We start from the raw sequence: 14,258 nt of genomic DNA on the forward strand, positions 1-14,258 counted from the left end.
GTGAAATTTTGTGAAACCATAATAGGTTAAAAAAAAAAAGAAAACCAAACCTCGAATTGTAACCTCCTGAAAGTGAAATTGTTACCCTAAATGTCTGTTCTTTAGAAAATAGTATATTATTTCAAATTCATTTTAATTTCCTTATCTTGCTTGCTAAAAATTAATGCTCTCCTATATAGACTGAGGCAAAAGAAATTTATGCCCAACAGCAGATACTCCTGAAAGATACAGATTTGCTAAGAAGCAGAGAAGAAGATCTGAAGCAAAGGATTGAAGCTTTTGAATTGTAAGTAATGTTTATTCGTTTGGATATTTAGAATGAATGAGATTAAGGAATTACTAAATATATGTCTAAACACTCTAATGTTAATTATCAAGCAGAGTTCTGGGCTGTAAAGGGTGAGTGAGGCCACCTGGTTGTAAGAGTTACATGTTAAGAGAAAAGACTTGGGTTTTGCTTTTAAAGTATCAGGCGTTAAGATGAAAAGCAGAATGAGAAGGCTGCATACAGTGAGACAAAAGTAATAACTGGAAGAAGCTAGTAATGCTTGAATCTATCATGTTTCACAGTTTCGGTCAGTTATTCAGCTCAAATAGTTGCCCGTGCTCATAGAGTAACTGCATTCCAAATATCTTAGACCTGCCATATTCACCTGCTCTGCTGTCGAAAAGGTAGATGTGTTGCCTCTGACTTGACTGGTACTGGGTGCAGCTGTTTCCCATGGTGTGTATTACTTGGCTTAAGTGCTCACAAATGTTTTCTCCTTCACCTCTTACCTGGGAATTGATAACAGGCTCACTAGTCTTTGGTTGTGAAATAAACCTTCCTTCTCATTTGGAATCTGCTATTAATTGATATCCATTTCAATCCAGGAATCTTTTTTAAAAAAACTTTATTTATCAAAAAATTTTAAAGAAGCATTTCAAAAAAAACCACAAACGAATAAGAAAAACAACCTAGAATAGCTACATTGCTTCCAACATGTTCCTACCATACCCCAAGAAAATTAACAAACCATAGTCATTCCTGAGCATTCCTATATCATTAAGATTACCCTCCGTAACTTATCTGTTCTTATTAGATTATTGTTCCCCCTTCACTAGTTGCTATCTATCTCTGGGTCCGCTACATTATACAGTATAAAACATCATTTTACATTTTTCACAGAGTTCATATTTGTGGTAACATACAATCTCTCTCTTTTTGTGTCTGGCTTATTTCACTCAGCATTGTCTTCAAGGTTCATTCATGTTGTCCTGTCTTACAACCTCTTTCCTTCTTACTGCTGCATAGTATTCCATTGTGTATATATACTACATTTTATTTATCCACTCATCTGTTGAAGGACATTTGGATTGTTTCCGTCTCTTGGCAATTGTGAATAATGCCACTATGAACATCGGCGTGCAAATATCTGTCCGTGTCACTGCTTTCAGATCTTCCAGGTGTATACCAAGAAGTGAAACTGCTGGATTGAAGGGTTACTTGATATCTGGTTTTCTAAGGAACCACCAGACTGTCCTCCACAGTGGCTGTACAATTGTACAGTCCCACCAGCAATGAATAAGATTTCCAGTTCCTCCACATCCTCTCCAGCATTTGTAGTTTCCTGTTTGTTTAATGGCAGCCATTCTAATTGGCATGAGATGATATCTCATTGTGGTCTTAATTTGCGTCTCCCTAATAGCTAGTGGAGGAGAACATTTTTTCATGTGTTGTTATTTTTTTCCGCATTACTTTTTTATTTTTATTTTTCTATTTATTTTTTTATCTTCATTTTATTGAGATATATTCACATACCACGCAGTCATACAAAACAAATCATACTTTCGATTCTTCACAGTACCATTACATAGTTGTACATTCATCACCTAAATCAATTCCTGACACCTTCATTAGCACACACACAAAAATAACAAGAATAATAATTAGAGTGAAAAAGAGCAATTGAAGTAAAAAAGAACACTGGGTACCTATGTCTGTTTGTTTCCTTCCCCTATTTTTCTACTCATCCATCCATAAACTAGACATAGTGGAGTGTGGTCCTTATGGCTTTCCCAATCCCATTGTCACCCCTCATAAGCTACATTTTTATACAACTGTCTTCGAGATTCATGGGTTCTGGGTTGTAGTTTGATAGTTTCAGGTATCCACCACCAGCTATCCCAATTCTTTAGAACCTAAAAAGGGTTGTCTAAAGTGTGCGTAAGAGTGCCCACCAGAGTGACCTCTCGGCTCCTTTTGGAATCTCTACTGAAGCTTATTTCATTTCCTTTCACATCCCCCTTTTGGTCAAGAAGATGTTCTCCGTCCCACGATGCCGGGTCTACATTCCTCCCCGGGAGTCATATTCCCCATTGCCAGGGAGATTCACTCCCCTGGGTATCTGATCCCACGTAGTGGGGAGGGCAGTGATTTCACCTTTCAAGTTGGCTTAGCCACAGAGAGAGGGCCACATCTGAGCAACAAAGAGGCATTCGGGAGGAGGCTCTTAGGAATAACCATAGGGAGGCCTAGCCTCTCCTTTGTAGCAACCGTCTTCCCAAGGGTAAAACCTATGGTAGAGGGCTCAACCTATCAAACCACCAGACCCCTATGTCTGTGGTCATGTTAGCAACCATCGAGGTGGGATAGGCCAATACCCCTGCATTCTCCACAGGCTCCTCAAGGGGGCTCTACATATTTTTTAACTTGTTTTTCTTTTTTTTTTTTTAACTTTCCCTTCTTTTTTAAATCAACTGTATGAAAAAAAAAGTTAAAAAGAAAACAAACATACAATAAAAGAACATTTCAAAGAGACCATAACATGGGAGTAAGAAAAAGACAACTAACCTAAGATAACTGCTTAACTTCCAACATGTTCCTACTTTACCCCAAAAAAGTTACCTAATATAGCAACATTTCTGTGAACTTGCTCCTACTATATCCATCAGAAATTAACAGACCATAGTCATTCCTGGGCATCCCCAGAACGTTAAATAGCTTATCTGTTCTTCTTGGATTATTGTTCCCCCTTCCTTAATTGCTCTCTATTGCTAGTTCCCCTACATTCTACGTTATCAACCATTTGTTTTACATTTTTCAAAGTTCACATTAGTGGTAGCATATAATATTTCTCTTTTTGTGCCTGGCTTATTTCGCTTAGCATTATGTCTTCAAGGTTCATCCATGTTGTCAGATGTTTCACGAGATCGTTCCTTCTTACTGCCGTGTAGTATTCCATCGTGTGTATATACCACATTTTATTTATCCACTCATCTGTTGAAGGACATTTGGGTTGTTTCCATCTCTTGGAAATTGTGAATAATGCTGCTATGAACATTGGCGTGCAGATATCTGTTCGTGTCACTGCTTTCTGATCTTCCGGGTATATACCGAGAAGTGCAATCGCTGGATCGAATGGTAACTCTATATCTAGTTTTCTAAGGAACTGCCAGACTGACTTCCAGAGTGGCTGAACCATTACACAGTCCCACCAACAATGAATCAGAGTTCCAATTTCTCCACATCCCCTCCAGCATTTGTAGTTTCCTGTTTGTTTCATGGCAGCCATTCTAATTGGTGTTAGATGGTATCTCATTGTGGTCTTAATTAGCATCTCTCTAATAGCTAGTGTAGCTGAACATTTTTTCCTGTGTTTCTTGGCCATTTGTATTTCCTCTTCAGAGAACTGTCTTTTCATATCTTTTGCCCATTTTATAATTGGGCCGTCTGTACTATTGTCATTGAGTTGTAGGATTTCTTTATATATGCAAGATATCAGTCTTTTGTCAGATACATGGTTTCCAAAAATTTTTTCCCATTGAGTTGGCTGCCTCTTTACCTTTTTGAGAAATTCCTTTGAGGTGCAGAAACTTCTAAGCTTGAGGAGTTCCCATTTATCTATTTTTTTTTTGCTGCTTGTGCTTTGGGTGTAAAGTCTAGGAAGTGGCCGCCTAATACAAGGTCTTGAAGATGTTTTCCTACATTATCTTCTAGGAGTTTTATGGTACTTTCTTTTATATTGAGATCTTGGGTCTATTTTGAGTTAATTTTTGTGTAGGGTGTGAGGTAGGGGTCCTCTTTCATTCTTTTGGATATGGATATCCAACTCTCCCAGCCCCATTTGTTGAAAAGACCATTATGACTCAGTTCAGTGACTTTGGGGGCCTTATCAAAGATCATTCGGCCATAGATCTGAGGGTCTATGTCTGAATTCTCAATTCGATTCCATTGATCTATGTGTCTATCTTTGTGGCAGTACCATGCTGTTTTGGCAACTGTGGCTTTATAATAAGCTTCAAACTCAGGGAGTGTAAGTCCTCCCACTTGGTTTTTCTTTTTTAGAGTGTCTTTAGCAATTCGAGGCATCTTCCCTTTCCAAATAAATTTGATAACTAGCTTTTCCAAGTCTGCAAAGTAGGTTGTTGGAATTTTGATTGGGATTGCATTGAATCTCTAGATGAGTTTGGGTAGAATTGACATCTTAATGACATTTAGCCTTCCTATCCATGAACATGGAATATTTTTCCATCTTTTAAGGTCCCCTTCTATTTCTTTTAGTAGAGTTATGTAGTTTTCTTTGTATAGGTCTTTTACATCTTTGGTTAAGTTTATTCCTAGGTTCTTGATTTTTTTTAGTTGCTATTGAAAATGGTATCTTTTTCTCGAGTGTCTCTTCAGTTTGTTCATTTCTAGCATATAGAAACATTACTGACTTAGGTTCATTAATCTTGTATCCCGCTATGTTGCTAAATTTGTTGATTAGCTCTAGGAGCTGTATCGTCGATTTCTCAGGGTTTTCTAGATATAAGATCATATCATCTGCAAACAATGACAGTTTTACTTCTTCTTTTCCAAATTGGATGCCTTTTATTTCTTTGTCTTGCCAGATTGCCCTGGCTAGCACTTCCAGCACAATGTTCAATAACAGTGGTGACAGCGGGCATCCTTGTCTTGTTCTTGATCTTAGAGGGAAGGCTTTCAGTCTCTCACCATTGAGTACTATGCTGGCTGTGGGTTTTTCATATATGCTCTTTATCATATTGAGGAAGTTTCCTTCAATTCCTACCTTTTAAAGTGTTTTTATCAAAAACGGATGTTGGATTTTGTCAAATGCTTTTTCAGCATCTATTGAGATGATCAATTGATTTTTCCCTTTTGACTTGTTAATGTGTTGTAATACATTGATTGATTTTCTTATGTTGAACCATCCTTGCATGCCTGGAATGAACCCCACTTGGTCATGGTGTATGATTTTTTTAATGTGTCTTTGGATTCGATTTGCAAGTATTTTGTTGAGGATTTTTGCATCTATATTCATTAGGGAGATTGGCCGGTAGTTTTCCTTTTTTGTAGCATCTTTGCCTGGTTTTGGTATTAGATTGATGTTAGCTTTATAAAATGAGTTAGGTAGTGTTCCATTTTCTTCAATGTTTTGAAAGAGTTTGAGTAAGATTGGTGTCAGTTATTTCTGGAAAGTTTGGTAGAATTCCCCTGTGAAGCCATCTGGCCCTGGGCATTTATTTGTCGGAAGATTTTTGATGAGTGATTAGATCTTTTTGCTTGTGATGGGTTGGTTGAGGTCTTCTATTTCTTCTCTGGTCAGTCTAGGTTGTTCATATGTTTCCAGGAAATTGTCCATTTCCTCTACATTATCCAGTTTGTTGCTATACAGTTGTTCATAATATCCTCTTATAATTTTTTTAATTTCTTCAGGATCTGCAGTTATGTCACCTTTTTCATTCATTATTTTGTTTATATGGGTCTTCTCTCGTTTTGATTTTGTCAGTCTAGCTAGGGGCTTGTCAATCTTGTTGATCTTCTCAAAGAACCAACTTTTGGTGATATTTATCCTCTCAATTGTTTTTTTGTTCTCTATGTCATTTATTTCTACTTTAATCCTTGTTATTTCTTTTCTTCTACTTGGTTTAGGATTGGTTTGCTGTTCATTTTCTAGCTTCTTCAGTTGATCCATTAGTTCCTTGATTTTGGCTCTTTCTTCCTTTTTAATATATGCATTTAGTGCTATAAATTTGCCCCTTAGCACTGCTTTTGCTGCATCCCATAGGTTTTGGTATGTTGTGTTCTCATTTTCCTTCGTCTCTATATATTTAGCAATTTCTCTTGCTGTTTCTTCGTTAACCCACTGATTGTTTAGGAGTATGTTGTTTAACCTCCAGGTATTTGTGAATTTTCTAAGTCTCTGATGGTTATTGACTTCTAATTGTATTCCATTGTGGTCAGAGAATGTGCTTTGAATAATTTCAATCTTTTTAAATTTATTGAAGCTTGTTTATGTCCCAGCATATGATCTATTCTGGAGAAAGTTCCATGAGCACTAGAAAAGTATGTGTATCCTGGTGATTTGGGATGTAATGTCCTGTATATGTCTGTTAAATCTAATTCATTTATCAGATTGTTTAGGTTTTCAATTTCCTTATTGGTTGTCTGTCTGGTTGATCTATCTATAGGAGAGAGTGATGTTTTGAAGTCTCCCACAATTATTGTGGAAACATCAATTGCTTCCTTTAGTTTTGCCAGTGTTTCTCTCATGTATTTTGTGGCACCTTGATTGGGTGCATAGACATTTACGATGGTTATTTCTTCTTGTTGAATTGCCCCTTTTATTAGTATGTAGTGGCCTTCTTTGTCTCTCAAAACATCCCGGCATTTAAAGTCTATTTTATCTGAGATTAATATTGCTACACCTGCTTTCTTTTGGCTGTAGCTTGCATGAAATATTTTTTTCCATCCTTTCACTTTCAGTTTCTTTGTGTCCCTGTGTCTAAGATGAGTCTCTTGTATGCAACATATTGATGGTTCATTTTTTTTGATCCATTCTGCGAATCTATATATTTTAATTGGGGAGTTTAATCCATTTACATTCAACGTTATAACCGTGAAGGCATTTCTTGAATCAGCCATCTTATCCTTTGGTTTATGTTTGTCATATTTTTCCCCTCTCTCTATTAATATCCTTTATTGTACCCATACTGAATCTCTTTAGTACTGAACCTTTCTCCAAGTCTCTCTGTCCTTTATTTGTTTCTCTGTCTGTAGGGCTCCCTTGAGTATCTCCAGTAGGGCAGGTCTCTTGTTAGCAAATTCTCTCAGCATTTGTTTGTCTGTGAAAAATTTAAGCTCTTCCTCAAATTTGAAGGAGAGCTTTGCTGGATAAAGTATTCTTGGTTGGAAATTTTTCTCACTCAGAATTTTAAATATATCGTGCCACTGCCTTCTCGCCTCCATGGTGGCTGCTGAGTAGTCACTACTTAGTCTTATGCTGTTTCCTTTGTATGTGGTGAATTGCTTTTCTCTTGCTGCTTTCAGAACTTGCTTCTTCTCTTCCGTGTTTGACAGTGTGATCAGAATATGTGTCAGAGTGGGTTTATTTGGATTTAATCTATTTGGAGTTCACTGAGCATTCATGATTTGTGTATTTATGTTGTTTAGAAGATTTGGGAAGTTTTCCCCAACAATTTCTTTGAATACTCTTCCTAGACCTCTACCCTTTTCTTCCCCTTCTGGAACACCAATGAGTCTTATATTCGGACGTTTCATATTATCTATCATATCCTTGAGCTCCATTTCGATTTTTTCAATTTTTTTCCCCATTCTTTCTTTTATGCTTTCATTTTTCATTCTGTCATCTTCCAGGTCACTGATTCGCTGTTCAACTTCCTCTAGTCTTGTGCTATGAGTATCCAGAATCTTTTTAATTTGGTCAACAGTTTCTTTAATTTCCATAAGATCATCCATTTTTTTTATTTAGTCTTGCAATGTCTTCTTTATGCTCTTCTAGGGTCTACTTGATATCCTTTGTATCCTGTACTATGGTCTCTTTGTTCATCTTTAGTTCTTTGAGTAGCTGCTCTAGGTGCTGTGTCTCTTCTGGTCTTTTGATTTGGGTGCTTGGGCTTGGGTTATCCATATGGTCTGGTTTTTTCATATGCTTTACAATTTTCTGTTGTTTTTGGACTCTTGGCATTTGCTGAACTTGATAGGGTTCTTTTAGGATTTGTAGACCAATTGAAGTCCTTATCTCTAATTTATCAGATCTACAGCTTCGTGGAGTACACTTTCTCTAACTAACCAGCAGATGGCGTCCACGAGCCACCTGTTCTTCACAAGCCAGTTCTCCCCTGCTTAGCCTTTTTGGTGAGTGGGGGAGTGAGTCTTGTGGGGTCCAATTGGTGTACCAAGCTTGCGTGTGTAGTTGGTGTTGCCTGCCCTGTATATGGGGCGTGTTTCTGGGCAGTCAGGGAGGGGGGTGGCTCTAACAATCAAATCTCCATGGTGATCCTAGAGTTTTAAAGCTGCTGCAATAGTCTAATCCTTCAGTTCAGTCCTGCCACAGTTTGTCTCTGCCACTGACCCACAAGTCCTTGGTATTGGCATATGGCTCCTGAGAGTTGCAAGTGGGCCCCTCTTCCAGGCTGTGCACCCCGGGTCCTCTGTTGAGGGATGACTGTGCTATGTCACAGGTGAGTGCTGTCCCCCCAGGGCAGTTCTGGGTTGCTGGGCTGTGTAGGGAGGCTCCCAGTCTGCTGAAAGGATGACTGAATTGGGCTTTGTTAATTCACACTGCTCCACCTTCCCAACTCTGGGACAATCAGCTGAGGTTGCAGGGAAGGCTAATGTCCACGCCCAGTTTTGTGGTGTGTGCCTGTTATTTGAAGCACTTCCGTCACACTGGGTTGTCTGGGGCAGCTCTGGGCTATGGGGCTGGCGATGGGCAGGAGTATTTCCTGTCCACCAGGATGATGGCTGTGAGCGGACACCCCCCTTTTCTTGGGAAGTTGTGGTGTTTAGTGAATTTTCTCAGCCACTGGATTATTGCCTTTTGTCTCAGAGCTCTCTTATTTCTGCTCTTGTCTTGACCTGCCCAAATTGCAAGTCTTTGAAGCTTTCTGTATTGGGCTTCTTAGAGTAATTGTTTTAGAAAAAGAAAAAAGGATTAAAAAAAGGGCCCTCCTCAGAGATCTAATGGGCTATTGAAATGCTAAGAGACAAAGCAATTAGGGCCATTAAGGAAAGGTCTACAGGGCAGAGAGATCAGCTTTTCTTCGGGATTTGCATATGAGCCTCAGGGCCTGAGCTCTGCCCTTCCCCTTTCTAAGTTCACCAGAACTCCAAAAATCCTCCGCTTTTATTTTGGAGTTTTTCGTGTTGTTTTTTTCTATGCCTGTCTCCTCTCTGCTGGGCTGGCTGCTCTCAGGTTCTCTGGTGTCTGTTCTCAGTCTATAGATTTCGCTGATCTCAGCAGTTCCACGTTTTCATGACTGTTGTATGAAGTATGCCCAAAGTCAGATTGCTCTGTGGTGTCCAGTCCACGCAGTTCCTGGCTTTCTACCTACTTTCCTGGAGGAGTAACAACAGGAATTGCCTGGCTTATGGTTTCAGAAGCTAGAAGAGCTGCTTCCTCCCAGGGTCAGTATCTTCTCGCTGGCTGGCAAACTTTGGATTTCTTTGGCTTTTCCTTCATATGGCGATGCAGACGGCAGCATCTTCTTTCTCTTCTAGGTTCCTTTAACTTCCAGCCTCTTGCTGTTCCCTATGGCCTTTTCATGTGTTTTTTAGCCATTTGTATTTCCTCTTCAGAGAAATGCCTCTTCATATCTATTGCCCATTTTATAAATGGGTTGTTTGTCTATTGTTGTTGAGTTGTAGGATTTCTTTATATGTGCAAGATATCATTCTTTTATCAGATACATGTTTTTCAGACATTTTTCCCATTGAGTTGACTGCCTCTTCACCTTTTTGACAAATTCCTTTGAGGTACAGAAGCTTTTAATTTTGATGAGTTTCCATTTATCTATTTTTTCTTTTGTTGTTTGTGCTTTGGGTTTAAGGTCTAAGAAGTGACCTCCTATACAAGGTCTTGAAGATGTTTCTCTGCATTTTCTTCTAAGAGTTTTATGGTACTGTCTCTTATATTGAGGTCTTTGATCCACTTTGAGTTAATTTTTTTGTAGGGTGTGAAGTAAGGGTCCTCTTTTATTCTTTTGGATATGAATATCCAGTTTTCCAGTCCCATTTGTTGAAGAGACTGTTAAGTCCCAGTTCAGTGGGTTTGGGGGCCTTATCAAAGATCAGTCAACCATAGATTTGGGGGTCTATTTCTGAATTCTCAGTTTGATTCCATTGATCAATATGCCTATCTTTGTGCCAGTACCATGCTGTTTTGACTACTGTGGTTTTATAGTAAGCTTCCAAGTCAGGAAGCGTAAGTCCTCCTGCTTCATTTTTCTTTTGTAGAATGTTTTTAGCAATTTGAGGTATCTTTCCTTTCCAAATAAATTTGAGGACTAGCTTTCCCAAGTCTGCAAAATGGTTGTTGGAATTTTGATTGGAATTGCATTGAATTTGTAGATGAGTTTGGGTAGAATTGACATCTTAATGACATTTAGCCTTCCTATCCATGAACAAGGAATATTTTTCCATCTTTTTAGGTACGCTTCTAATATTTTTAGTAAAGTTATGTAATTTTCTTGTATAGGTCTTTTACATCCTTGGTTAAGTTTATTTCTAGATACTTGATATTTTAAACTGATACTGAGAATGGAATCTTTTTCCTGAATGTCTCTTCAGTTAGGTCATTTCTAGTGTATAGGAACATTACTGACTTAATGTCCATTAATCTTGTATCCTGCTACTTTGCTAAATTTGTTTGTTAGCTCAAGTAGCTGTCTTTGATTTCTCAGGGTTTTCCTGATACAAGGTCATATCATCTGTAAAAGTGACAGTTTTACTTCTTTCTTTTCAATTTGGATGCTTTTATTTCTTTGTCTTGCCAGATTGCCCTGGCTAGCACTTCTAGCACAATGTTGAATAACAGTGGTGAGAGTGGGCATCCTTGTCTTGTTCCTGATCTTAGAGGGAAGGCTTTCAGTCTCTTGCCATTGAGTACTATGCTGGCTGTGGGTTTTTCATATATGCCCTTTATTATATTGAGGAAGTTTCCTGCAGTTCATACTTTTTGAAGTGTTTTTTATCAAAAAAAAAGATGCTGGATTTTGTCGAAGGCTTTTTCAGCATCTTTTGAGATGATCATTTGGTTCTCCCCTTTTGATTTGTTAATGTGTTGTATTACAATGATTGATTTTCTTATTTTGAACCGTCCTTGCATGCCTAGAATGAACCCCATTTGGTCATGGTCTGTGATTTTTTGAATGTGTCTTTGGATTCGATTTGCAAGTATTTTGTTGAGAATTTTTGCGTATGTATTCATGAGTGAGATTGGCCTGTAGTTTTCCATTCTTGTAGCATCTTTACCTGGTTTTTGCTGTTGGCTTCATAAAATGAGTTGGGTTGTGTTTCATTTTCTTCCATTTTTTTGAAAGAGTTTAAGTAAGATTGGTGTCAGTTCTTTTTGGAGAGTTTGGTAGAATTCCCCTGTGAAGCCATCTGGCCCTGGGCATTTATTTGTGGGAAGCTTTTTGATGACTGATTGGCTCTCTTTGCTTGTGATTGGTTTGTTGAGGTCTTCTGTTTCTTCTCTGGTCAGTCTAGGTTGTTCATATGTTTTCAGGAAATTGTCCATTTCCTCGACATTATCTTGTTTGTTGGCGTACAGTTGTTCATAGTATCCTCTTATGATTTTTTTAAGTTTCAGGATCTGCAGTAGTGTCCCCGCTCTCATTTATTATTTTATTTGGGTCTTCTCTCTTTTTGATTTTGTCATTCTAGCTAGGGGCTTGTCAATCTTGTTGGTCTTTTCAAAGAACCAACTTTTGGTTTTATTTATTCTATTTTTTTGTTCTCTATATCATTTATTTCTGCTTTAATCCTTGTTATATCTTTTCTTCTACTTGGTTTAGAATTAGTTTGCACTTCATTTTCTAGCTTCTTCAGTTCCACTCATGCTTTGATTTTAGCTCTTTCTTCCTTTTTAACGTATGTATTTAGAACTATGTATTTCCTCCTCAATACCGCCCTTGTATCGCGTAAGTTTTGCTGTGTCATGCCCTTGTTTTCATTTGTCTCCAGATATTTCGCAATTTGTCTTGCTATTTCTTCTTTACCCCACTTATTGTTTAGGAATGTGTTGTTTAGCCTCCAGATATTTGTCAATATTCTAGATGTTTGATGGTATTAACTTCTAGTTGTATTCCTTTGTGATCAGAGAAGGTGCTTTGAATAATTTCAATCTTTTTAAATTTATTGAGGCTTGTTTTATGCCCCAGCTTATGCTCTATCCTGGAGAAAGTTTCATGGGCACTAGAGAAGAATGTGTATCCTGGTGATTTAGGATGTAGTGCTCTATATAAATCTGTTAAGTCAAATTCATTTATCACATTATTTATGTTTTCAGTTCCCTTATTGGTCCTCGGTCTGGTTGTTCTATCTATAGGAGAGAGTGATGTATTGACGTCTCCCACAATTATTGTGAAAACATCTGTTGCTTCCTTCAGTTTTGCCAATGTTTGTCTCATTTACTTTAGGGCACCTTTATTGGATGCATAGACATTTATGATTGTTATTTCTTCTTATTGAATTGTCCCTTTGATTAGTATATAGTGACCTTCTTTGTTTCTTATAACATCCTTGCATTTAAAGTCTATTTCATCTGAGATTAATATTGCTACCCCTGCTTTCTTTTGGCTGTAGCTTGCATGGAATATTTTTTTTCCATCCTTTCACTCTCAATTTCTTTGTGTATCTGTGTCTAAGATGAGTCTCTTGTAAGCAACATTTTGATGGTTCATATTTTTAAACCCATTCTGCCAATCTATATCTTTTAATTGGAGAGTTTAATCTATTCATATTCCATGTTATTACTCTGAAGCCTTTTCTTGAATCAGCCATCCTATCCTTTGGTTTTTGTCTGTCAGTTGTATTTTTTCCTCTCTTCACTTCCTTTAACGTAGCTTACTAAAACTCTTCAGTTCTGAGCCCTTCTCGAGACCTCTTTCTCCTTTCATTTTTTCTCAGTCAGTAGAGCTCCCTTTAGTATTTCTTGCAGGGCAGGTCTCTTGTAGCAGATTCTCTTAGCATTTGTTTGTCTGTGAAAATTTTAAGCTCTCCCTCAAATTTGAAGGAGGGCTTTGCTGTATAAAGAATTCTTGGTTGGCAATTTTTTTCTTTCACAATTTTAAGTATGTCATTCCACTGTCTCTCACCTCCATGGTTGCTGCTGAGTAGTCACTACTTAGTCTTATGTTGTTTCCCTTGTATGTGTTGAATTGCTTCTCACTTGCTGCTTTCCAAACTTGCTCCTTCTTTTCAGCATTTGACAATCTGACCAGAATATTTCTTGGAGTGGGTTTATTTGGACTTATTCTATTTGGAGTGCATTGGTGTTCTGGTTTGCTAATGCTGCCTGTATGCAAAATACCAGAAATGGATGGACTTTTATAAAGGGGGTTTATTTGGTTAGAAAGTTACAGTCTTAAGGCCAAAAGACTGTCCAAGCTATGCATCAACAAGTATACTTTCCCTGAAGGAAGGCCAGTGGCATCTGGAAAAAATGTCTCTTAGCTGGGAAGGCACGTGGCTGGCAACTGCTGATCCTAGGTTGTGTTCTAGCTCCTCTCTCAGCTCCTGTGCATTCTTTAAAGTGTCCCTCTTGGCTGTGGCAGCATCTGCGCCTGTGTGGTTCTTTTTAAAGTGCTCCAGTGATCCAGTAAAGACCCAACCTGAATAGGTGGGCAGCACCTCCATGGAAATAATCCAATGAAAGGTCTTGTGCACAGTTCATTGAGTCACATCTTGTTCTAGTTTGCTAATGCTGCCAGAATGCAAAACACCAGAGACGGGCTGGCTTTTATAAAAGGGGGTTTATTTGGTTACACAGTTATAGTCTTAAGGCCATTAAGTGTCCAAGGTAACACATCAGCAATCAGGTACCTTCACTGGAGGATGGCCATTGGTGTCCGGAAAACCTCTGTTAGCTGGAAGAACACGTGGCTGGCATCTCCTCCAAAGTTCTGGCTTCAAAATGGCTTTCTCCCAGGACGTTCCTCTGTAGGTTGCAATTCCTCAAAAATGTCACTCTCAGTTGCTCTTGGGGTGTTTGTCCTCTCTTAGCTTCTCCAGAACAAAAGTCTGCTTTCAACAGCCATCTTCAAACTGTCTCTCATCTGCAGCTACTCTCTCAGCTTCTGCACATTCTTCAAAGTGTCCCTCTTGGCTGTAGCAAGCTCACTTCTTCTGTGTGAGCTTGTGTAGTGCTCTAGTAAACTAATCAAGGCCCATGCTGAATGGGTGGGGCCACACCTCCATGGAAACTATCCAGTCAGACTTATCACCCACAGTTGGGTGGGGCACATTTCCA

At 38.4% G+C, this 14,258-nt stretch overlaps 1 protein-coding gene across 1 annotated transcript in view; it reads left to right on the plus strand.

Moving 5' to 3' along the window:
• OFD1 (OFD1 centriole and centriolar satellite protein) overlaps positions 1-14,258 on the plus strand; it is an 83,594-nt gene that overhangs the window by 44,271 nt on the left and 25,065 nt on the right. The window contains 1 exon segment of the mRNA XM_037822705.1: positions 180-286. Within this exon segment, the coding sequence (XP_037678633.1) occupies positions 180-286 (107 nt within the window).

This window comes from Choloepus didactylus, chromosome Y (genome assembly GCF_015220235.1).
Source record: "Choloepus didactylus isolate mChoDid1 chromosome Y, mChoDid1.pri, whole genome shotgun sequence".
Lineage (NCBI taxonomy): Eukaryota > Metazoa > Chordata > Mammalia > Pilosa > Megalonychidae > Choloepus > Choloepus didactylus.